This window comes from Saccopteryx bilineata, chromosome 10 (assembly GCF_036850765.1).
Source record: "Saccopteryx bilineata isolate mSacBil1 chromosome 10, mSacBil1_pri_phased_curated, whole genome shotgun sequence".
NCBI classification, from domain to species: domain Eukaryota; kingdom Metazoa; phylum Chordata; class Mammalia; order Chiroptera; family Emballonuridae; genus Saccopteryx; species Saccopteryx bilineata.
This window is the reverse complement of record NC_089499.1, coordinates 63,233,623-63,257,384: the sequence shown is the minus strand read 5'-3', so window position 1 is coordinate 63,257,384 and position 23,762 is coordinate 63,233,623. Positions and strand designations below refer to the sequence as shown.

The 23,762-nt window shown below is 44.1% G+C and overlaps 1 protein-coding gene across 9 annotated transcripts in view; it reads right to left on the bottom strand.

Annotated features, from left to right (window-relative positions):
* FLNB (filamin B) overlaps window positions 1-23,762 on the bottom strand; it is a 165,751-nt gene that overhangs the window by 28,361 nt on the left and 113,628 nt on the right. For 3 of the 9 annotated variants that reach the window (XM_066245745.1, XM_066245746.1, XM_066245748.1), the window contains exons 25-33: window positions 22,772-22,939; window positions 21,650-21,742; window positions 20,719-20,842; window positions 19,601-19,757; window positions 18,387-18,576; window positions 16,290-16,537; window positions 13,657-13,728; window positions 12,845-12,947; window positions 11,981-12,121 (exon numbers count right to left, since the gene is read on the bottom strand). In XM_066245745.1, coding sequence (XP_066101842.1) covers window positions 11,981-12,121; window positions 12,845-12,947; window positions 13,657-13,728; window positions 16,290-16,537; window positions 18,387-18,576; window positions 19,601-19,757; window positions 20,719-20,842; window positions 21,650-21,742; window positions 22,772-22,939 — 1,296 coding nt within the window. The remainder of the gene's footprint in view (window positions 1-11,980; window positions 12,122-12,844; window positions 12,948-13,656; window positions 13,729-16,289; window positions 16,538-18,386; window positions 18,577-19,600; window positions 19,758-20,718; window positions 20,843-21,649; window positions 21,743-22,771; window positions 22,940-23,762) is intronic. The other 6 variants (XM_066245750.1, XM_066245751.1, XM_066245747.1 and 3 more) reach the window with 5 other exon arrangements.

Sequence of the window (23,762 nt, the reverse complement as noted above, 5' to 3'; positions counted from 1 at the left end):
AAAGTGGAAACGCGGAAACGCGGAGAGGGCTACCCAGCTCCTCCCAGCGAACGGCAGCAGGGAGAGACTCGCGTGGCGGGAAGTGAGTTTAGCAGAGGGGAAAGGGTCCTCAGCCCCAGGAACAAAGCCCCAGCCTGCAGCCCCAGAGCACAGAAGAAGCGTAAGGACAGTATTTAGCTGGAAACAAGTCAGGATACTGTTTGTGAGAGTCTGATTTCTCAGACCCAGGATCCTTCTTAAAGGGACCACGCAGAACATCTCTCTCACAAACACTCACCCGGGGCTCCTGGGGACGGAGGGAGAGGGGAGAGAACCACAGTAACAGGAAGAGAGTGCAATCTAGGAGGCATAGGGAGAAACATTTTGGGAGATAGCCACCCTAACCCCTGGGACGAGGCACTCCCCAAAGCTGAAGTGAATATTTCCCCCGGAAACAGCAATACCAGCAAAGGGAAGCAGGAGAGCAGCCAAACAAGCTCCCCCGCAGCATTCAGAGCAGAGTCGCATAGAAGGAGGGAGCTTCCGGGTCTACGGTAGTGAGTCTTAGGGTCCGAGCTGCAACGCCCCCACCCACGCGGCTGAGGGCGCACCGGAGAGCGGAGAGCAGGCGGCAGCGGGAGACAAAAGCGCAGTTCTGCTGGCAGGGGCGGAAGCCGACTGGCCACCAGTGGGCTCAGGTGTGAGCTCAATCTTGCCCGGCTAGGGAGAAGGTGGCGTGCAAAAGCGGCCAAGCTCAGCTGCCGGCAGCCTGTAATCCAGCCTCCGGGAAAAGGGCGGGAAACCCAGAAAGAGTAGAAACCAGCCCCGGAGCAAGGGCAGAGGAGCACATCCCTGCCCCACCCGTGCAACCCAGGCTTGTGGTCTGACTTGGTAGCCAGCTCCTCCCGCGAGGGTGGAGCCAAAAGCCCAGAAGAGGCGGAGTTCCACTACGAAGCTAAGCTTGGGCACGCAGCCCTGCCTGGCGGTAGAGCCAAGGCTAGCAGCTGTTCCTTGAGTGGGATCATCCTGCAAAGGCAGGGCGAAAGCTCGGAAACAGGCTGAGACCCGCAGCTGAGCAAAGGTGCTCGCCAGTGCCCTCAGGACCGAGCATAACGTCACACATGGGGGCGGGGCAAAGGCCAAAGCCACCAACCCTTGTGCACCCAAGCACGTGATCACAGCCACTCTCGTGAAGAGAAAATGCGGAGGCAGAGAAATACAACACAAATAAACCAAGAGAAATCCCCAGAAAAGGACCTAAGTGAATCAGATATAACCAAATTACCAGATGCAGAGTTTAAAATAACGATTGTTAGGATGCTCAAAGATATTAGAACCACCATAGATGGCCATTACAAAAACCTAAATAAAGAGATAACAAATATAAAAAAGGACATTGAAATAATAAAAAAGAATCAGACAGAAATGACAAATACAATAACTGAAATAAAGAATACAATGGAAGAAATTAAAAGCAGGATGGATGAAGCAGAGAATCGAATCAGTGAGTTAGAGGACACAATAAATAAAGGCACGGAAGCAGAGCAGAAAAAAGAAAAGAGACTCAAAAAGTCTGAGGAAACTCTAAGAGAGCTCTGTGACAACATGAAGAGAAATAACATCCGCATCATAGGGGTTCCTGAAGAAGAAGAGAAAGAACAAGGGATAGAGACTTTGTTCAAACATATTATAGCGGAAAACTTCCCCCAATTAAGGCAGGAAAACATTTCACATGTTCAGGAAGCACAGAGAACTCCATTAAGGAGAAACCCAAAGAAACCAACACCAAGACACATCATAATTAAATTACCAAAGCTAAATGATAAAGAGAAAATATTAAAAGCTGCTAGAGAAAAAAAGACTATCACCTACAAAGGAGCCCCCATAAGGATGACTTCTGACTTCTCAACAGAAACACTTGAGGCCAGAAGGGAATGGCAAGAAATATTCAAAGTAATGCAGAACAAGAACCTACAACCAAGACTACTTTATCCAGCAAGGCTATCATTTAAAATTGAAGGAGAAATAAAAAGCTTTACAGACAAAAAAAAACTCAAGGATTTCACTGCAACCAAACCAAGGCTGCAAGAAATGCTAAGGGACCTGTTGTAAACAGATCAAAGGAAAAAAAGAATATAGCAAAAAAGAAAAACAGTTTTAAAGAAAAAAAATGGCAATAAACAATTACATATCAGTAATAACCTTAAATGTTAATGGATTAAATGATCCGATCAAGAGACATAGGGTAGCTGCATGGATAAGAAAACAGGACCCATACATATGCTGTCTACAAGAGACACACCTTAAATCAAAAGATGCACACAGACTGAAGATAAAAGGATGGAAAAAAATATTTCACGCAAATGGAAATGAAAAAAAAGCTGGGGTAGCAATACTTATATCAGACAAAATGGACTTTAGAACAAAGACCATAGAGATAAAGAAGGTCACTACATAATGATAAAGGGAGCAATACAAAAGGAAGATATAACCATTATAAATATCTACGCACCTAATATAGGAGCACCTAAATATATAAAGCAGACGTTGATAGACTTAAAGGGCGAGATCAACAGCAATACTATAATAGTAGGAGATTTCAATACCCCATTAACATCATTAGATAGATCCTCAAGAAAGAAAATTAACAAAGAAACAGCAGACTTAAAGGACATATTAGATGAACTTGATTTAATAGATATCTTCAGAACCTTTCACCCTAAAACAGCAGAATATACATTCTTTTCAAGCGCTCATGGTACATTCTCTAGAATAGACCACATGTTAGGGCACAAAAGCGGGCTCAACAAATTTAAGAAGACTGAAATCCTATGGAGCACTTTCTCTGATCACAATGGCATTAAACTAGAAATCAACCACAATAGAAAAATTGAAAAACATTCAAACACTTGGAAACTAAATAGCATGTTATTAAACAATGAATGGGTTAACATTGAGATCAAAGAAGAAATTAAAAAATTCCTAGAAACAAACGATAATGAGCATACATCAACTCAAAATTTATGGGACACAGCAAAAGCAGTCCTGAGAGGGAAGTTTATAGCATTACAAGCATACCTCAAGAAGCTAGAAAAAGCTCAAATAAACAACTTAACACTGCATCTAAAAGAACTAGAAAAAGAACAACAAGTTAAGCCCAGAGCTAGTAGAAGGAAGGAAATAATAAAGATCAGAGCAGAAATAAATGACATAGAGGCTAAAGAAACAATACAGAGGATCAATGAAACCAGGAGCTGGTTCTTTGAAAAGGTAAACAAGATCGATGAACCTTTAACAAGACTCACCAAGAAAAAAAGAGAGAGGACTCAAATAAATAAAATTAGAAACGAGAGTGGAGAAATAACAACTGACACAACAGAAATACAAAATATTGTAAGAAAATACTATGAAGAACTGTACGCCAAAAAACTAGACAACCTAGATGAAATGGACAAATTCCTTGAATCATATAATCTTCCAAAAATCAATCTGGAAGAATCAGAAAACCTAAACAGACCAATTACAACAAATGAGATTGAAACAGCTATCAAAAAACTTCCAAAAAAGAAAAGTCCTGGGCCTGATGGCTTCACAAGTGAATTCTACCAAATATTCAAAGAAGAACTAACTCCTATCCTTCTCAAGCTATTTCAAAAAATTCAAGAGGAAGGAAGACTTCCAAACTCCTTTTATGAGTTAATTCTGATTCCAAAACCAGGCAAAGACAACACAAAAAAAGAAAATTATAGGCCAATATCCCTGATGAACTTAGATGCAAAAATCCTCAATAAAATATTAGCAAACCGGATCCAGCAATATATGGAAAAAATCATACACCATGATCAAGTAGGATTTATTCTTGGGAGGCAAGGCTGGTACAATATTTGCAAATCAATTAATGTGATTCATCACATAAACAAAAGAAAGGAGAAAAACCACATGATAATTTCAATAGATGCAGAAAAAGCATTTGATAAAGTCCAGCACCCATTCATGATCAAAACTCTCAGCAAAGTGGGAATACAGGGAACATACCTAAACATGATAAAGGCCATCTATGACAAACCCACAGCCAACATCATACTCAATGGGCAAAAATTAAAAGCAATCCCCTTAAGATCAGGAACAAGGCAGGGGTGCCCCCTTTCACCACTCTTATTCAACATAGTTCTGGAAGTCCTCGCCACAGCAATCAGACAAGAAAAAGAAATAAAAGGCATCCAAATTGGAAAAGCAGAAGTAAAACTATCATTATTTGCAGATGACATGATATTGTATATAGAAAACCCTAAAGTCTCAGTCAAAAAACTACTAGACTTGATAAAAGAATTTGGTAAGGTGGCAGGATATAAAATCAATACTCAGAAATCAGAGGCATTTTTATACACTAATAATGAACTGTCAGAAAGAGAAATCAGGGAATCAATCCCCTTTACCATTGCAACCAAAAAAATAAAGTACCTAGGAATAAATCTAACCAAGGAGATTAAAGACTTGTACTCGGAAAATTATAAAACATTGATAAAAGAAATCAGGGAAGATACAAATAAGTGGAGGCATATACCGTGCTCATGGTTAGGAAGAATAAACATCATTAAAATGTCTATATTACCCAAAGCAATTTATAAATTCAATGCAATACCAATGAAAGTACCAATGACGTACTTCAAAGATATAGAACACATATTCCAAAAATTTATATGGAACCAAAAAAGAACACGAATAGCCTCAGCAATCCTGAAAAGGAAGAAAAAAGCGGGAGGTATCACACTTCCAGATATCAAGTTATATTATAAGGCCATTGTACTCAAAACAGCATGGTACTGGCATAAGAACAGGCACATAGATCAATGGAACAGAACAGAGAACTCAGAAATAAACCCACAGCTCTATGGACAACTGATATTTGACAAAGGAGGTAAGACAATACAATGGAGTAAAGACAGCCTCTTCAACAAATGGTGTTGGGAAAACTGGACAGCTACCTGCAAAAAAATGAAACTAGACCACCAACTTACACCACTGACAAAAATAAACTCAAAATGGATAAAAGACTTGAATGTAAGCCGTGAAACCATAAGCATCTTAGAAGAAAACATAGGCAGTAAGCTCTCTGACATCTCTCGCACCAACATATTTGCTGATTTGTCTCCACAGGCAAGTGAAATAAAAGACAGGATAAACAAATGGGACTTTATCAAACTAAAAAGCTTCTGCACAGCTAACGACAATAAGAACAGAATAAAAAGACAAACTACACAATGGGAGAATATATTTGACATAGCGTCTGATAAGGGGTTAATAACTAAAATTTATAAAGAACTTGTAAAACTTAATACCAGGAAGACAAACAATCCAATCCAAAAATGGGCAAAAGAAATGAATAGACACTTCTCCAAAGAGGACACACAGATGGCCAATAGGCATATGAAAAAATGTTCAACATCACTAATGATTAGAGAAATGCAAATTAAAACCACAATGAGATATCACCTCACACCAGTCAGAATGGCGCTCATCAATAAAACACAGAATAAGTGCTGGCGAGGATGTGAAGAAAAGGGAACCCTCCTGCACTGCTGGTGGGAATGCAGACTGGTGCAGCGCTCATCAATAAAACACAGAATAAGTGCTGGCGAGGATGTGAAGAAAAGGGAACCCTCCTGCACTGCTGGTGGGAATGCAGACTGGTGCAGCCACTGTGGAAAACAGTATGGAGATTCCTCAAGAAATTAAAAATCGAACTGCCTTTTGACCCAGCTATACCACTGTTAGGAATATACCCCAAGAACACCATAGCACTGTTTGAAAAGAAGAAATGCACCCCCATGTTTATGGCAGCATTGTTCACAATAGCAAAGATTTGGAAACAGCCCAAGTGTCCATCAAAGGACGAGTGGCTTAAAAAGCTTTGGTATATATATACTATGGAATACTACTCAGCCATAAGAAATGATGACATAGGATCTTTTACAACAACATGGATGGGCCTTGATAACATTATACTGAGTGAAAGAAGTAAATCAGAAAAAAACTAAGAACTATATGTTTCCATACATAGGTGGGACATAAAGATGAGACTCAGAGACATGAACAACAGTGTTGGGGTTACAGGGTGAGGGGAGGAGAGGGAGGGTGTTGGGGGAGGGGAGGGGCACAAAGATCATGGCTTTTCAGCATTTGCCATATTCCCCCCTTAATCTACAGACAGCAAATATTTACGTATGGTGTTCCCACTATAAAGACTGCTGTCTTAGGGACAAATGCTGATAAACTATTTCAGCAGTTCCTCCTTCTTCAAAGACTTATAAGTAAACATAGAGCTCCATGTTTCATAGGACATACTCAAGCTCACTCCATGCTCCCTGGAGCTTTAGCACAAGGGAATGCCCCCCCCTTTTTGTGTTTTTTGGGTTTTTTTAAAGTATTTTTTATTTTATTTATTTATTTATTTATTGTATATTTCTGAGGATGGGGATGGGGAGGCAGTCAGACAGACTCCTGCATGCTCCTGACTGGGATCCACCTGGCATGCCTACCGGGGGGAATGCTCTGCCCATCTGGGATGTTGCTCTGTTACAACCGGAGCCATTCTAGCAACTGGGGTGGAGGCCATGGGGCCATCCTTAGTGACCAGGGTGGATTTGCTCTGGTGGAGCCTTGGCTGCGGGCGGGAGGAGAGAGACCAAGAGGAAGGAGAGGGGGAGGAGTGGAGAGGTAGATGGGCACTTCTCCTGTGTGCTCTGGCCGGGAATCAAACCCAGGAATCCTGCACACCAGGCCAATGACTCTGACGGGTCTACCATATCATGCTTTTTACTTAAAAAAAAAAAAAAAATTTACATTTCTTTTGAATGCTGATGAACAGGAGACACCAAATCTTTTTTGCCTGCAAACTACTACCTTCTTTATTAGATCTAGCTAATAACACTGTTCTGTCTTTTTTCCAAATAGCTCCAGATATATGGAAAAGATTTATATAGGTGGATGGGGATCCTCAAACCCCTCAGCGAGATCTTCTGAGAATGGCTTTTAAGATACCTAGAGGCAGAAAAAGCCCAATAGAGATCAGGGGAACTACCAGCTTTTAGGATACACCCTTAAAGGCTCCAACACCCCAAAGGGGTCTCATAGGATGCCATCTGGGTCCTGCTTCAATAGTGGAAAGGAAGGTCATTGAGCTAAAGCCTGCCAGGCTTACACGCCTCTGCTGTGAGGAAAAAGGGACACTGGAAGGTGGGCTTCCCTCTCGCTCCTCTAAGGGAGGGTTCAGTCTCTTCCAGCCCTGCTCCAGCCACCTATGACCTAACCTTGCCCAGAAAGCTGGGGCTTGCCACTGAAGGCTGAAGGTGCCCAGGGCCGTCGGCCCCATCTACGACACTGTGGACGAGCCTAGGGTATTTCTTCCAAGAAGCAGGTAAACTGATCTCATTCGCACAAGGGCCACTTAACTGTTTTGCCTGAATAGTCAGGTTTTCTATTCTTCCCTCAAAGATCTCTGTTGTGGGTGTTGATAGTCCTATTTTCTGCTGCTTTGCTTAATATATAGTGTTTCCTTTATCCCTCCTACCTCAATGCCCCACTCATATTTCAGGCTGGGACCTACTCCTAATTTAGAGCTCTCTTTCCTCCTTTTGCCAACTTGTATTATGAATTTACCTTTGCCACCCAGCTTAGTGTATCCCAAGGTTCTCTTTACCAGGCCACAGTCACAGAGCTCCAGGGAAAAGCAACCTGGTCTCAACTCTCTAGGCAGAGGAGAACAGAAGCTCCATATCCACGCATGCTGCAAATGGCTTTTTCCAGTCTACCTGAATCATTCATTACCAGCTAGAAGCAGCGGTCAGTGGGACTTGGACATGAGCTGCTAAGTACAGAATGGTGAAAACAATTCCAGTGCCATGCGGACTTTTCCTGTGGGGAACTTTCCTGGACTCCTGCTCCCTGTGACAGTTCCTAACAGACTGAACTGTGGTTGGGTTGCATTTTTCAGGGATTTGGCATGGTGATGGGGTCAACTTGGACTTGGGGAACATGTTAAGGACACTACTCATTTATGGATTCTTGCTGTATTCGCCAAGAGTTTGCTTAAAGGCTCTTAATCACAGTAAAAAAAAATAGAGGACTGGATGAAGAAGATGGGGCACATATACACCATGGTATATTATTCAGCTAGGAGAAATGGTGACATCGGATCACTTATAGCGGAATGGTGGAGTCTTGGTAGCATTGTGCGGGGTGAAATAAGCGAATCAGAAAAAAACAGGAACTGCAGGATTCCATACATTGGTGGGACATAAAAGCGAGACTAAGAGGCATGAACAGGAGTGTGGTGGCTATGGGGGGTGGGGGGAGGGAAGGAGGGAGAGGGGGAGGGGGAGGGGTACAGAGAGAACTGGATGGAGGGTGGCAGAGGACGATCTCTCTTCGGGTGATGGGTATGCAACAGAACTAAATGACAAGATAACCTGGAAATGTTTTCTTTGAATGTATGTACCCTGATTTATTGATGTCACCCCATTAAAATAAAAATTTATTTATAAAAACAAAACAAAACAAAACAAAAAAACCTGCAACTTTGGTGTTTCAGGATGATCTCTAAATGACTAAGCCAGGGGTTGAGAACCTTTTTGGCTGAGAGAGCCATGAACACCACATATTTTAAAATGTAATTCTGTGAGAGCCATACCACAACCTGTGTACATTACGCATTATCCAATAAAAATTTGGTATAGTCCTGGAGAACAGCTGTGATTGGCTCCAGCCACCCGCAACCATAAACATGAGCGGTAGGAAATGAATGGATTGTAATACATGAGAATGTTTTATATATTTTTTGTTTGTTTATTTGTTTTTGTTTTTTTGTTTTTGTTTTTTAGAGACAGAGAGACAGAGACAGACAGACAGGAATGGAGAGATGAGAAGTATCAATCATTAGTTTTTTGTTGCGTGTTGCAACACCTTAGTTGTTCACTGATTGCTTTCTCATATGTGCCTTGACCGCAGGCATTCAGCAGACCAAGTAACCCCTTGCTCAAGCCAGCAACCTTGGGCTCAAGCCAGTGAGCTTTTGCTTAAACCAGATGAGCCCGTGCTTAAGCTGGCAACCTTGGGGTCTCGAACCTGGGTCTTCCGCATCCCAGTCCAATGCTCTATCCACTGCGCCACCGCCTGGTCAGGCTATTTTTAACGTTATTATTTTTTTTATTAAAGATTTGTCTGCGAGCCAGATGCAGCCATCAAAAGAGCCACATCTGGCTCGCAAGCCATAGGTTCCCGACCCCTGGACTAAGGTAACCAACTGGTGTCTTAATATTCTTCTAACAGCAGGCAGCTGTGGCTTCTCCTATGCAGGGGCAGCAGAGGCAGAACGCAAAATGAACCTCTGATAACGTCCTATGATACCCAAGGGGGTTTCTCACTCTTGTTCCTCCAATGTTACTCAAGAAAAACAATTCTGAGGCTACTCCAAAGAGCAGGGATCAGGCAGGGGAATCCAGCTCAACTTGACTAATTAGGAGGAAAGAGCCTACCATGTAAAGAAATGACCCCTTAAAAGAGGAAACACAGCTGGCAAGGTCTTTTGGGAAGGCCATTTGCCTGTGACCTTCAAAATGTAAGGCCCTATAAGCCTAGCCCACAGAGCGGGAACTGATGCCACTGTGGTCCTTGGTCCCCACTCCCAGCCCTATACAAGTACTTCCATTTTCACAGTGATCAGATGCAAGTTAGGAAAAGAACCCAGTGCCCAATAATAGGGGGTTGGTTAAATAAACAATGTTCTACTCTCAGGTCATTAAAAAGAATGAGGGAGTCTTCATGCACTAACTTGAGAGATTATCCATAATGTGTTGAATTAAAAAAAGAAAAGGGCAAGTTGCTATATAATATTAATACTACTATTTTATTCCTTTAAAAAACAAAACTAGAACAAGCTTGTATGCATGTTTGTAGGTACAAAGAGAAAAATGTAGAGAGGCCAGCAGGGAAAAGACAGTTTTTTCTTTCTCTACATCTGCATCTTTAGAATATTTAAATAGAATCAGATAATACATTTTTTGCTTTGAACAAATATTATGTACACACATACACATAAACTAAAGCAAACATCAAACTGGGAGAAACAACTCCTATCACAAAAGAATAATCTCTCCAGTATTTAAATTGCTCTCAGAAACTGATAAGACAAAGGCCAATAACCAAACAGAAAAACCAAGCTGTGGATACAAACATTCAGTTCACAGAAAAAGAAATACAAGTGACACTTAAACATATAGAAAGTTGCTCAGTTTCATTCACAAGAGAAACACAAATAAAGCAACACCGAGATACTGTTTCTTCAACGGATCAGTTTGACAAAAACCCAAACTAGCATAATCCTCTGGCCAATCTGCGGAGAGGCAGGTGTTGTACATTGCCGGTGAGTGTGTGAACTGGAAGAGCCCAATGAAAGGCATTTTGGCAAGTTCTAGTAAGATGACAGGTGCCTGTACCTATGCCCAGAAATTCCTCTCCGGGGAACATCTCACAGATACTACGCAGAATGTGAAAACCTATTAACTGAAGCAAAAGGTGGAGAAGAAGCTAAATGTTCTCCAACAGGACAAAATTAATTTGGATTTCCCAAGTATTTATGTGTTAAGTAGCAAGGATGTGATTAATGTGCAAAACAGAACTGAAAAGACCTACTGTCATGAAGTTTAAAGGCTGTATCTCCCTTCTCCAACCCCAAAAAAGTCTCAAACTCAGCATTTTCGTCTGTCTAGGATTTCAGTGTGCATACTTTGAACTAGTTCTTGCAAAATGAAAAAGAATAGTTTTTAAACAGCAAACTGTTTTTTAAACCGTTAAATGTTGACGGTTCACCCTGTGGTAGGAAACTCTGAAGAAGCTCTGTGATTCAGACATACAAAGCTGTCCTGCATATACTGTTAGACAAAAAGGACACAACAGAATCATGTGTAGAGTGTGCTACTAACAAATGAGGAGGGATTAGGAATCTATGTTCCTGCCAGACCAGGCAGTGGCACAGTGGATAGAGCGTAGGACTTGAATGTGGAGGACCCAGGTTCGAGACCCCGAGGTCGCCAGCTTGAGCGCGGGCTCATCTGGTTTGAGCAAGGCTCACCAGCTTGAGCCCAAGGCTGGCTTGAGCAAGGGGTCTCTTGGTCTGCTATAGCCCCCCAGTCAGGGAACATATGAGAGATCAATCAATGAACAACTAAGGAGACGTAATGAAGAATTGATGTTTCTCATCTCTCTCCCTTCCTATCTGTCCCTCTCTCTGACTCTGTCTCTGCAAAAAAAAATAAATAATAAATAAATAAAAAATCTACGTTCCCGTTTGCTTGTAGAGCCTTAAAAATATTCTGAAATCCAACACAAAAAATTAACAGTCAGGTTCAAGGGAGGGCAGATGGAGGTTATAAGTGGGAAGGAAACCTTTCTCCACACCATTTTTAAAACTATGTGTATATTGCCTACTCAAAATATTAAATTAAAAAGTAAAGAATTTAACCAATCTTTTTTTAAAAAGAAAAAAAAGAACAAGAATAACAGTGCTGGTGGTGGACAAGAAGCTTGAGCTGGCTTTCCTTGTCAAGGGCAGCATGACAACAGGGCAGTTTGTCCTCTCCTCACAATCTTTTCCCCACGCCACAGAGGGTCCTGCAGGCCAGGCTGGAAAGTCCCTCAACGCGCCTCACATTCTTCTCCCAGCTCAACCTTTGGCCACACTCAGCACAGTGACAAAGACAAACAACCATGAACCTAAGGGCCTGCATTGAGACCCAGGACACTTAGCTGCATCATCCCTTCTGCAAATCAGCTGGATCTGCTGGGGTCACAGGCTGTTTCATTTCATAGGGACGCCAACACTGCATTCCTCAACCTGCCACTGAGAACTGTTTCCCACACAGCAGTTGGCTGGACATCTGCAAACTTCCCAGAAGCTCAGGAATGAGATTGGAGTCCTGCAGGGCACGCGCTTAGCCCAACTCACCGGGGATGTGGCTGCCCATGTATTTGATGTGCATCTCATGGAGGCCGACCTCAGTGGGGGCGTATCTGACGGTGACTGTGCCATCCTTGTTGTCCACAATCTCAGGTGTGGCCGTCTTCCCAGAAGGCATGTGCACCTCTCCTATTGGGGCACAGGGAGACAGGGCAATGAGCCCACCGGCTACTTACCCTAGAGAATCTCAGCACAGAGGTGCTGGTGGCCTTCAAAATAAAAGTTTTCAGATCCAGGAATACTCACTTCTGCCTAAAATGTCCAAATTCCAGTAAAGGGAAATGCACACATTTGCCTTTATTTTTTCCCTTTTGCTCCCACAGAATGCAGCAGGCAACTCCTATGTAAAGGGCTTTCTACTTTGCAAAGACAAACTAGAACCTCAAGCAGGACTGGGGAAGACCATGAGGAGATGACTAGTAAAAACAGCATCAATTACTCAAGAGAAGAAGGCATTAAAAGCAGGTGGGCAGAGAAAGTAACTCCTGCACGATAGACCTCTGTCAGCGTACTACCTGGAAATGTGGGAGACGAAGAGAAGGTAGGAAAAATGGGGAGCAGGAGCCTGACAGTTGAGAGGTATCTAAACATAGTAGTTCTCATCCTGGAGAGAACCCCCAGGTCTCTCCACGGTGTGATGCAAGTTATAAACAAACCCCCTCCTCAGAGGCAGACACAGATACACAGAACATACTGCAAGCTCAGGGGCTCAGGGACTGACCCCAGCGTAAGAACCAAGATGCTGAGATTAGGAACGCAGGCCTGGGGGACAGGTGGACCACCACCCAAGCACCATTCTGGAAAGCGAGTGTGAGCGAGCATGAGTGAGACAGCCTTCAGGACCGTGCTTACCAGTGATTTCTCCTTTCCTCACCGCAAACGGAATGACTAAGTCGAAAGGTTTAAACCCCAGGCCGTTCATGTCATTCACTGGGACATAGGCCTCTTCAGTGACCTAAAAACAGGAAGCAGTGGTCACTGGGTAAAGTGGACAACAGCATGGGCCAGTGAAGCTAGAGGGAGCAGAGCAAGAGGGAATTCTGCAAGCCAGTGCAGCCAGGATTTGGGGAAGTGGCTGACATGTGGCAGTGGCTTTGTCTAACTGGCCCGGGGCCAGAGCTGAACCTGAGAGTTTGGAGAAGTCATGCTGACCAATTGCTAAAAATCACTAGGCAATTTGCTTGTAAAATTCCCAGCAGTGCCCACGGGAAAGTGGAGGAGAGACAGAAACGTCTGTGAGTCCCCAGAGGCTCCACCTGGAAAGGTTTAGTTGCTTGTGGCCTGGAAAAGAAGGTGTGTTTTAAGTGGCAGAAAGGAGCAGCAGGTGGCTTTCCCTCTGATAGAAACCAAATGTGTAGGTGGCGGCTTTCAGAGTCAGCAGGAAGGCTGAAGACAGCTGTCCATCTTTCTCTTTAAACAGAGACAAACTGCACCGAGCGTGATCACAGACATGATGGCTGGCAATTCATGGAGCAAGGACGATGACATGGCTGGGTCTCATTACAGAGAAAGCAGGATCATTGTGATGGACTGATCAGTGGGGGACACACCAATGACCAGGACACCCAGAGGGCTTAAGCCATCCCCAGAAGCAGGCTGTAGCTTTTCTGAAATGAAGGCTGAGTGAACACAGAAATGCAAAAGAAAACAAAAACAAAGTATACCCAGGGCCTGAATCCAGGGGAACATGCATTTACCGGTGCCTCCTCCACGGCCGTGACTTCCCCATCCGTGGCCTGGTTGGTGGCAAATGGAGATTAGTAGGGAATCACATTGGAGGGACATTGCTACTCAGTAGGTCCTACAACCTGAGGGCCGCTTCCTCCCCACCTGCTCTTGCACTTCAGGGAGCCACTCGCTCTAGCCAGAGCCACCTTCTTCCTACCTCTGTGGGGAGCAAGTTGGAATCCTCTCTTCAAAAATAAAACCCACATACCCTTAGAACGCATGACCCCGCTCCTAGGAAGCAGGTCTATATAAACGCTAGCAGGAAGGTCTAGGTAAGTGAGGTATGCAAGGGGTGTTACTGGAGCTGTCCATGGTCATAAGAATGCTAAGTAACCTAAATGCCCCACTGTGAGGGAGTCAGCTAAGCAAATATGGGGTCTGTACAGGGGAACGCTGCAGCCCTTCTGGAGGAGCAGTTAGTTGTGTCTGGTGAATCAACATGGAGGGGTCTCTACACAGTCAGGGAAGAGAGCAAGTGTAAGGCAATGGATGTGGTGTTATCCCAGGTGCAGAACTGTCGCTACCTCTAGGCACCTCTGCGGCATGAAACCGGGCACGTGGTCTCTTGTTACTTGGTGTCTCCAATAGTTAATGTTTTAAAGGTCTTTATAAATACACTTTGTAAAAATCACAGATTTCATGTTGCTGAGCCAACGGGCCTGAGAAGGGAGGGTCCCTCTCCTCCTGTAACGAACAAGACCTGGAAGGCCTCCCCTATGGAGGAAGGCCTACATGCCCAAGCTCACTCCTTTTCCAGTCTTTTGGCATCTGCAGAAAGGGGGCTTCAATTACAAAGGCAAGTTCTTGAGCTTTCACATCTGGAACAGCCTTATTGCCCCCCACCCCACTTCTAGGGCCCTTTCCATGCATGTCTTCTGTGTGGTATATTTAATTGAACCAGTCTGCCAGGTCTCCTTGAGACATTTGCTGCAAAGGAAGTTCTGGGTGTTCGTGTCCTTTTGGGCCCAAAACTCTAGAGGGAGGCAGAGAATCTACCTATAAGAAGCCAATGAACAGAAAGTCAGCCCATCTAGGTAAGACTGGAGAAAGCTCAGAATGGGAGAATAAAAACCTAAACCTGGTACTGCAGGTGATGCTCCCTTTCTGTAGTCGGTAGTGGTTAGGGGGCAGTGTGTCTCTACAAAGTATCCTTTGTTCATTCCAGGGTTAAGGGGACATTTATTCCTAATGAGTTTGGTGGCCCCCACTTCAGGTCCCTGACTCATCTGCCAAAATGATCCTTGACATTTTCACACCAATTTTCTCACTCAGACCCTCCTAACATGATCCGTTATTCCACGTTCACTGCACCAGCAGGGCTGTGGCCTTGGCCCAGAGCTGCTCTCCATCCTGCCCAATTCTAACCAACCAGATGAAACCCACTACGGGCAAGATCCTTAAATCTACAACTGGGACCCTGCTCTGTGGACAAAAACGTCAACTTTCTAGCTGCATTTCTTTCAGCCCTGAAGGAGAAAAACATTCCCAAATGAGCAGTGTCAAAAGCTGACAAGTGTTTACATCCTTGAGACAGAAGAGAGCCTCCAGGCCCCTGGCACATTTCCATATAAACACATGGCCTCCTCGGAGGCTGCAGAAAGGGAAAAGAGACACAACAGATTACTTGGGCTTCTGTTTGAAATGGAGTACTCGCCTCCTTCTCAGTTGCTGCATAACATGTGGTCCTTAGAAGGGGTTTGAAAGCTTTGCATGGGTCAGATCACCGAGGTCTATGAAGTGTATAGCCAAGTGTGCCTGCTGCCCATGGCATCAAAAGACACTGGGTGAGGGGACCACAGAACACTTGGTACCTGTCTAGATCAGGCACTCTGGGCTCAGTGGACCTGAGTCTGATCCCTCCTCCTATACCTCTTTTGTAAAAGGGCCAGCAATGATTACTTTGAGGATTAAATGAAGAAAAATTGCTAAGGTTTCTAAATCCCTCTCCTAGTTGAAGAACATTAATTAGAGAAAGATCTAAAAGTCACTGGGATTAAAAATTAAAGAGCTAAATCATTCTTTGGCCCAAAAGTATACATAATAGTTTCCCTTTTTCCAGATGTTTCTAGCTTTAAAAGACAAGCTATTTCTCTTCATATGCAAAGTTTATATCTTTTCAAAACACAACTGGAGGTACTCTGAATCATGAAATATTAGAATCCAGTCTCCAGACAAAGAGCATCAGAAATCTTCCTCCTCCATGGAGACCATGGAAACGGGGCAGAAAGGAGGAAGAAGAACAGAACAAAAAATTGTCCTGTTTTATTTACAAACATTTTTGGTCAAAGTGCATCTTTCTGAATTGTGCTTATGCCAGGATACTGCCTAAGACCCTCAACACGATGGATACGTTGGTAGCCAATGAGATTCCCTGAAAACTCTTAGAGCCAACAAGGGTCTCTGGGATTCCAGAGTGTCCTCTAAGACCCTAAAAGGTCATGTCCGCTTAAGAAAAAAATTTTTCAAGAAAAAAAAAAGTGGAAAGGGATGTCTTAGCAAGGATTTAACAAATGACAGCTGTCATTGTTTTACCAATAAAAGCACACCCTAGAGAAGGAACTTTCCTTACCATGACAGTGAAGGGGCTGTTGGGGATATCGATGCCACCAAAGCGCACGTAGATTACATAGGTGCCTGGCTTGGCGGCTGTGTAGAAAATGTCATAGGTGCCATCCTCATTTTCGATGACATCGGCCTCAGCCTCAGTACCATCTGGGGTCAGAACTGTGCAGGTCACTTTCCCCTTCCCAGCAGTCTTGGCATCAACCACAAAGCCCACCTCCTCGCCGGTTTTCACAGTGGAGGCAATTCCAGGACCTGGAGAAAAGTTCATGAGAAGAGAATAGAAGCTTCAGCTGTGGACGGTTACCTCAGACGGTTACAGGAGAACAAAGCACATACAGAGAACAAAGCACATACTTTCAGGTTGTCTGTCTCTATAAATGTTAGATACGCTGCCTTCAGCTACCACCACATACAGGGCTGTCCCAGAGACCACCTGGGGAAGGTACTGCTCAAGGGAGCATTTCATCCATTGTTTATTAAACAAGAAGTATTTTGGGCTCTGAATGTCAACCAAATGTTGATTGAATCTGGCCTGCCAGCATTTAAGGGTATGGGGATGGGAATCAACTCTCATCAGCAAACATTTATTGGGCATGTTCTTAAGTGCCAGGTACACACAAAGGTAAGCAAAATGCAGTCTCTGCTCTCAAGATGCTCAGAATCTCACAGAGCAGTGGATGCAGGTTGGGCCCCAAGAATGACAGCTCCACCTGCTGTGGAAATGCTGTGTGTGTGTGGGGGGGGGGGGGCTACAAAGTTATAGGAAAAGCATCAATTGTCCCGTAAGTGTCCCGTAAAAGTCCTAAGAATACATCCCAGGCTTGCCAAACTGACGGAGGACTTCCTGAGAAAAGAAATGGCTGAATTCTGAAGGACAGGTGCTTCTGGTTAGGGGAGATTTTCAACCTCTGTTCACAAACAATAACTGGCCCCTTCTCTCTTTGAGGATCCCTTTACACAGAATCCATACAGCATCAGAGAGTGCAGAGAAGTGTAAATTAAAAGCACACTGGCAAAAAAAGGGGGGGGGGGCGTGAGAAGCAACAGGGATAAGAGCATATTGTTCAGACATGAGTAGAAGAGAAGACTGGAGCCAGACTGCAGAAGCCCTTGACAGACCAGAGGTGTGGCCTAAAAGAGGCCCTAGGCTGAGCAGAGTATCTCTCAGGATTCTGCCTGGGCCAAAGAAGGAAAAGGGCCTGGAAAGAAGGAGGGAGTCACTTCCCAACATTTACAGTGCCCTCAGGTCAGCAAAGACAGGCTCTCTGTCTCTGGCACAGCACAGACCCAGCAGATGGCAGATGGGCCATTGTTTCAAAATTTCTCAAATTTTGTCACGAATGACACAAAAAGGGCGAAGGTGAGCAATTTATAAGTTTTTCCTGAAAGCCAAAAGATTTTTTTCCATTCAAAACCAGATGAAATATGAGAATATAAATATCCAGGGTGCACCTACATTAACTAATTTAAAAAGAAGCAGGTCTCGTTCATTTTAGAGATGGGGACTCATGTTTTGAAATTGACTTGAAGCACCATCAGAGTTGCAGGAGCCGTTTTTAGAAACTGAAGCCCTAAGGTACTCAGAGTTGTCTCAGAAATGGAAGGAACTGTGATGCTCAAATGTTCCTGGAGAATTCCTAAGAGATTAGATATAAGTCCCAAGTGTTAAGGGTAAAAATCTAGATCCTTGAAGGTGCTTCTCTCACAGTGGCCCGCAGTGATCTTGAATAATTAAACTACCTACAGATAAAAAGCATAAATTTGCCCTTTTCATGGGAGCAGCCATCACAGTTGATATCTCAGTAAATGCACCCACTTCAAAAGTACAATAATAACAGCTTCCATGTGCCTGGCACTGTACTAAGCATTTTTCATGCCTGACCTCATCTAATCCTTGCAATAACCTTGTGAAACAATCTCTGGTCCTTAGAAGAGGTTCTTGAATTTAAATGTTCTCAAAAAGATCTTCAATCTATGTCTGATTGAAGCTCAGAGTGGTTGAGCATCCTGCCCTGATCACACAGCTATTAGGTGGCAGGAAAGGTCTAGACTTTGGCTTTTGGACTCTAAAGCCACACCCCTGACCTTGACCTGGACTTACCTGTGGCCAGGCACTTGCTGGCATCGCCTGTCTGTGTGGCCCGGATGCGGTAAGGAGAGAAGGGGATGTCATCCCCTCCATAGGTGACCCCAATCATATAGCGTCCAGTCTTGTCAGGGATGTAGGTGACAGCATACGTGCCGTCTTTATTGTCCTGGACAATGGCTCTTTTGGGTTTTCCCTCTTGGTCCTGTGGATCACAGAGAAATGCTATTTAGAATGCTGTCATCGAGATATAAAAACAATTCATGGACAACTTTGACATATTTTGCTCATTAATTAGTACTTTAATGGGAGGAGACAGAACTACTGGCATAGGTAGGGAGATGAGAGGGTCACAGATCCTTTTAATAACATGATGAACACAATCAATTTTTAGTAATTTTTCTGTCAGGTGAACAAATAATGCTTTAGCCCTAAATCCATTGATACACAGGGAGGCAAGGGGCCGAGGCTCCTGCCTGCATGTCACCACATTCACTTTCCCGTCTCTCTCCAGGAGCAGGACCCTACTTCTCAGCTAGGTGCACGGCTCCCAGAATACAAGACTCCACTTCCCAGCATCCTTTGCCACTAGGTATGGCCATGTGACTCGTGACAAATTTCTAGCAAATGAGAAGGGAGTGGAAGTCTTGTAAAGAACTTATGACAGGGCCGTTGAAGAGAGCTCACTGAGTTGGAAGGCCCTGTTCTTCCTGTCTGCCTATCTTCCTCCTTCTGGCCCAGGGCACCAGCAGCCTCACGGCCCATGAGGAGACCGTAAGGACAGATGACACATGATAGGACAGAGGAGCAGAAGACGGAGCCTGCTTCACTGACAAGCCACACAGCACCCAGGTGCCTTGCCCCTGGCTTATTTAACAAGAGAAAATAATTCCATGTGTTTAAACCACTTTTATTTTGGGGCTTACTGTAATATGAAAGTAGAATTTAGTCCTTACTCATCCAATGAGTAATTTACAATATTTAAATATAAAAGCATAGAGATATAACAGAGAGCAAATACGTGAGATTCACCAAAACGTGGTCCTGGGGCCATCCCCTCAGACCTCTCAGGCAAGTGTGCATGTTTTCTTGCCTAATTACTGACTCTCTGGTCTGTGAAACATTGGCAACAGGTCAGAAGTTGGTTACTGAAATTCTGGTTCTCATCCCTGGCCAGGAAATTAGGCCTTATTAATGAAGTCTGACTACAGAAAATAACTCCAAGTTACCGTTATCTGGACAGCAAGCAAGCCTTCCCCAGCATCTCTGGCATCAATTGCAAACTCCACAGGCAGACTGGCGGGCACACCATAGGAACTGAGGCCGGGGCCACTGGCGGTCACTTTGCTGGCATCATATGTGGGAAGGACCTTGACCTTAAAGGGACTTGATAGACACACACATACCCCCAATCAGTAGGGATACACGTCAACCCTGCTACATCTGACCTCTCTTACACAAAGACGCTGGGATTACAAAGAGGATTCCAACAGCAGATAAACTGGCGACTTTGTCAATGCCTTAAGTCCAGCAGAAATGAGCAATGATGAGGTAGTAACCAGCTTTCCCTGAACTGCATTCGAGGGTATACAAACTAATTCAAAAATTAGTTTGGAAAATACAGGCTTAAACACGTTTAATCTACTTTTATTATGCTAAGCCAATGGTCACCAAAATAGAAAGAGAATATTGAAATTTCAGTTTTAATATTTTATCTCATCTTCTTATTTTCTGTTTTTGATATGCTTTAGATGGTATATCATTAGTAAAGTAATATGTAATTATTATTGATAAACCATTTTTCTATATACATATTTTTATGTAAAATATGAATACTGGGTAAAATTTCTTAATTTAAGTATGATTTTTAAAAATCTTTGAAGGCTGTTCTGAAAAGTGACAAATGTATGCATTTTTTTTTATTAATAAAATATGAATAAGAAACAAGGTTCTATCCAACCCTTTGTGGGAATGTTATTGTCATCCAAATCCTCAAGTAAAGTAAAAATCTCTCCCCTAATCAGAAAACAACCTGCAGGGTAAGCAGAAAGAAGACTTTGATAAACTAATGCATTTCCTTCCCCCCAAATTCCCAACTCCTTAATTTCAACTCCTCTTTAAGTTAATAATAGCTGAAAGGAACAGGGGGGAGGGGCAAGAGGGCAGGAGCCACAGTCATCAAGGATCGTCTGTTCTGACGTCTGCGCAGGCCGTCCTTGGTGATGCAGTACTCGCAGCTCAGACAGACGGATGGATGGATGAGCGGGCCACCGAAGCAATGCCGTGAGCCCTGCAGAGGGGTGGGAGAGTCTGGTTCGGACCCCTTCCCTCAGTGTCAGGAGCTTACCTGCGAGGGATCTCTTCGTCAGCATATTTAACGGAGACCATGTAAGGCCCTTCCTGCGATGGGGTGTAGGTCACTGTGTGTGTGCCGTCCCCATTGTCCACCACATTCACTGGCTCCACTAGGCCTGAAGGCAGAGATGAGAGGTCTGAGGAACTGCTTAGCCCCCCTACTAAGAATTCCCACCCTAGGCTAAATTCAGAAAGGATCACATTTATCCTGAAGAACTATTGGTTTCCACTGATGAGTAACATAAATGCAAGCAGGCTATAATCAGAGGCCTAAGAAATCACAGGAGACAGGCGCTCCAATTCATGGTTGCAGAAATGACGCCAAGAGACACCTTTAGTTTGTTATTGCCTGAAGAACACACAGTAGCCCTAGAGTGCAATTAAGGAGACTGCCTGCACTTGTTCCTGGAAGGCCTATGGTGAAGACGCATGTTGCAGACATGTTATAATATCCTTTCAAGCTGGTTACGCATGCTTGAGATGTTGCCAAACTTGACTCTATAGCTGAGAAAGGGCCAAAGTGTCCAGAACTAGAAACAGCAAAGAGTAACCAATGGGCTGGTCAGTGAAGATTTGTGGCAACCTTTGAATAAAGACCAAAGGTGCCAGCACACTGCCTGTAGGTGCAGAGCAGGTGAGGGTGCCCCTCGTGGGGTGAGAAAACCATCAATGTTATGCACTCAGGGGATGATTGGAGATTATATTATAACATAATCAAGGCATGCATTGGGCTGGTAGAGTCTAGATCCCAGTTCTAAACATAAGCCTCAAGGATGGGTCAACTGCAGGGTAGGTTAACCAAAGCATAGCACAGTCATTAAGCAAAGCAAAGGAGGCAGGGACAAGGCAGTTTCAGGGGTGCAGCTAGCAATAGGCATAAAGATTACATTAATTAGAGCAGCAGCCAATAGGAAAATGCAAACCTGTCTCCATAAAGTCACCCTTCGGGTCCCCTTTAAAGAACTCTGAAATGGCTTTCAAGGGGCTGCGCCATGACTGGGAATCTGTCTCATCAGCTAAAATTAAAAGTCTGTTACTTAAGGATCTTCCATAATAGAGGTACATATCTAAGCTTCTCTCTCTCTCTCTCTCTCTCTCTCTCTCTCTCTCTCTCACACACACACACACACACACACACACACGTCTTGAGGCTCAGTAACTCTGTACAAACAGACTAGCCACATGACCTCATTCCCCCAAACCACTTCTAACCTAACTGTTAAGGGGCATAACCTCCTACTGAATCAACTCCATCAAGGGAAAGTTCCTCTTCAAAAAAGGAGCCCCCTATGTGCCACTACTATGAAGCCAAGAACACATCCCAGGGGACAAAGCCAGGTAATTTATAAGAAATCAGGCAGAGACTGACACATTTTAAATGCTGAACGAGGAAATGCGGTTGCACCAAAAACAGTGAATTTTAATGCACTTAGGTGCTTTGCCCCCAAATGGCCTGCTTACCTTACCAAACCACAAAAGGGTGGACCAAATTGCCAGCAAAGCCCATCCCCTGAACAGACCCCCTTTCTGTAGGAATTTGGGGCAATGACAAAGCCATGTGCCAGCAGGCCGAGTATGTCAATTCCAGAAATTATGGGTATATGCCCCCAAGGTATCTCAAACAGAAGTATGATCTGCAAACCCACCAGCCACCCAGACAGACTAGCCCAGCCACCTCACCCATGCTGAAACACAAAATGTAGCAGCTGCACAATTATATGTGTGGGAGTCCAAACACTACCTGCTTCGGCTCTCTACTTTAAAAAAAAAAATTGAGAATAGAAAGACATTTAGAGCCCTATTATTAAACTGGGTGGCAATTGTTTCATTAAATAAACAGAAAAGAGACCGCTAGAGGAGCAGTGGGTCTGTCTACTGTTTGAACAGGAACCTCTATTTAGCTAGAACATGGAGCAATAAAGTAATTTTTTAAAATTTAACTTTAATTTCATGACCAAACTCAAAAGCAACGTGCCTGCTCTGAGTCATAGCTGCCTCTGCCCTGGGCAAGTTGAATGTCAGCAGGAAGTAGGATGCATACTCACCTCGTGGGCCCAAGACCCTGACTTCCAGTGGGGCCAGGCCAGCCTTGCTGCTGTCCACAGTAAAGGACTGTAGGATGCGGGCTCGGACACCCGAGCCCACCCCAGGGCCAGCAATCCTGACCTTGCTGGGGTCCACAACATCCTTCACAGGAACCCTGAAGGGGCTGCCTGGAAAAGAGGTCATGGGATTCAGAGCCTCCATTGGAAGCTGTCTGAACTTAGCATCAGAGCAGCCAAGAACCAACAAACTTTAAGTCCAAGACAGCAGATATCAAGCATTCTGTGCCATTCTCCTGTTCCAGACCCCAGGCAGACATCATCAATCAATCACAGCAGACCTTTTTCATGATGCACTCATCCCAGTTGATCCAGTGGTGTAAGCAGTCACCACAAACAGACCACCAGAGGAAACCAGTATGCCCTTGTGGGTAAGACAGGATACCTTGTTAAAAATAACCCCACTATGGGTTTGTACCAGGTCAGGAAACACTGGGCTAATGTTTAACCAACCAAAATTCCCATGAAAGCAAATTAGAAACTAGCAGGTTGCTGAATGTTTCACCGCAACACCTCACAAGTTACCTTAGCTATGAAACCTGACTCTTAAGACAGTCAGCCAACACTTTACTAAATGGCTGTGCCTTGGAACATTCTGGGGTCCAGGACAAGTTGGCATTTGGCTCTGGGAGGCAACAGAGAGCCTGAAACATAAAAAGTCACATTGAATGGGAAAACTGTAAACGGGCCTCTTTCTGTTGTTATGCTCAAAGATGGCCAAATGTCAAGCTCAGATGTTAGCCACAGAGGCCAAAACTCTCACCCTCTTCTGCAAGGGGAATTTCAGTGCTGATGGCACCCTCTAGGTTTCCTGATAAAGTCAAAATAGCTTCATTGCCTCCATAACCAGTAGATGTTCATCCCTACTGCCACCTGTCCGGTTAGAGCCACCAGGTCATCTCTGGCAACATTCTCTGGCTCTATTCTCCATTAT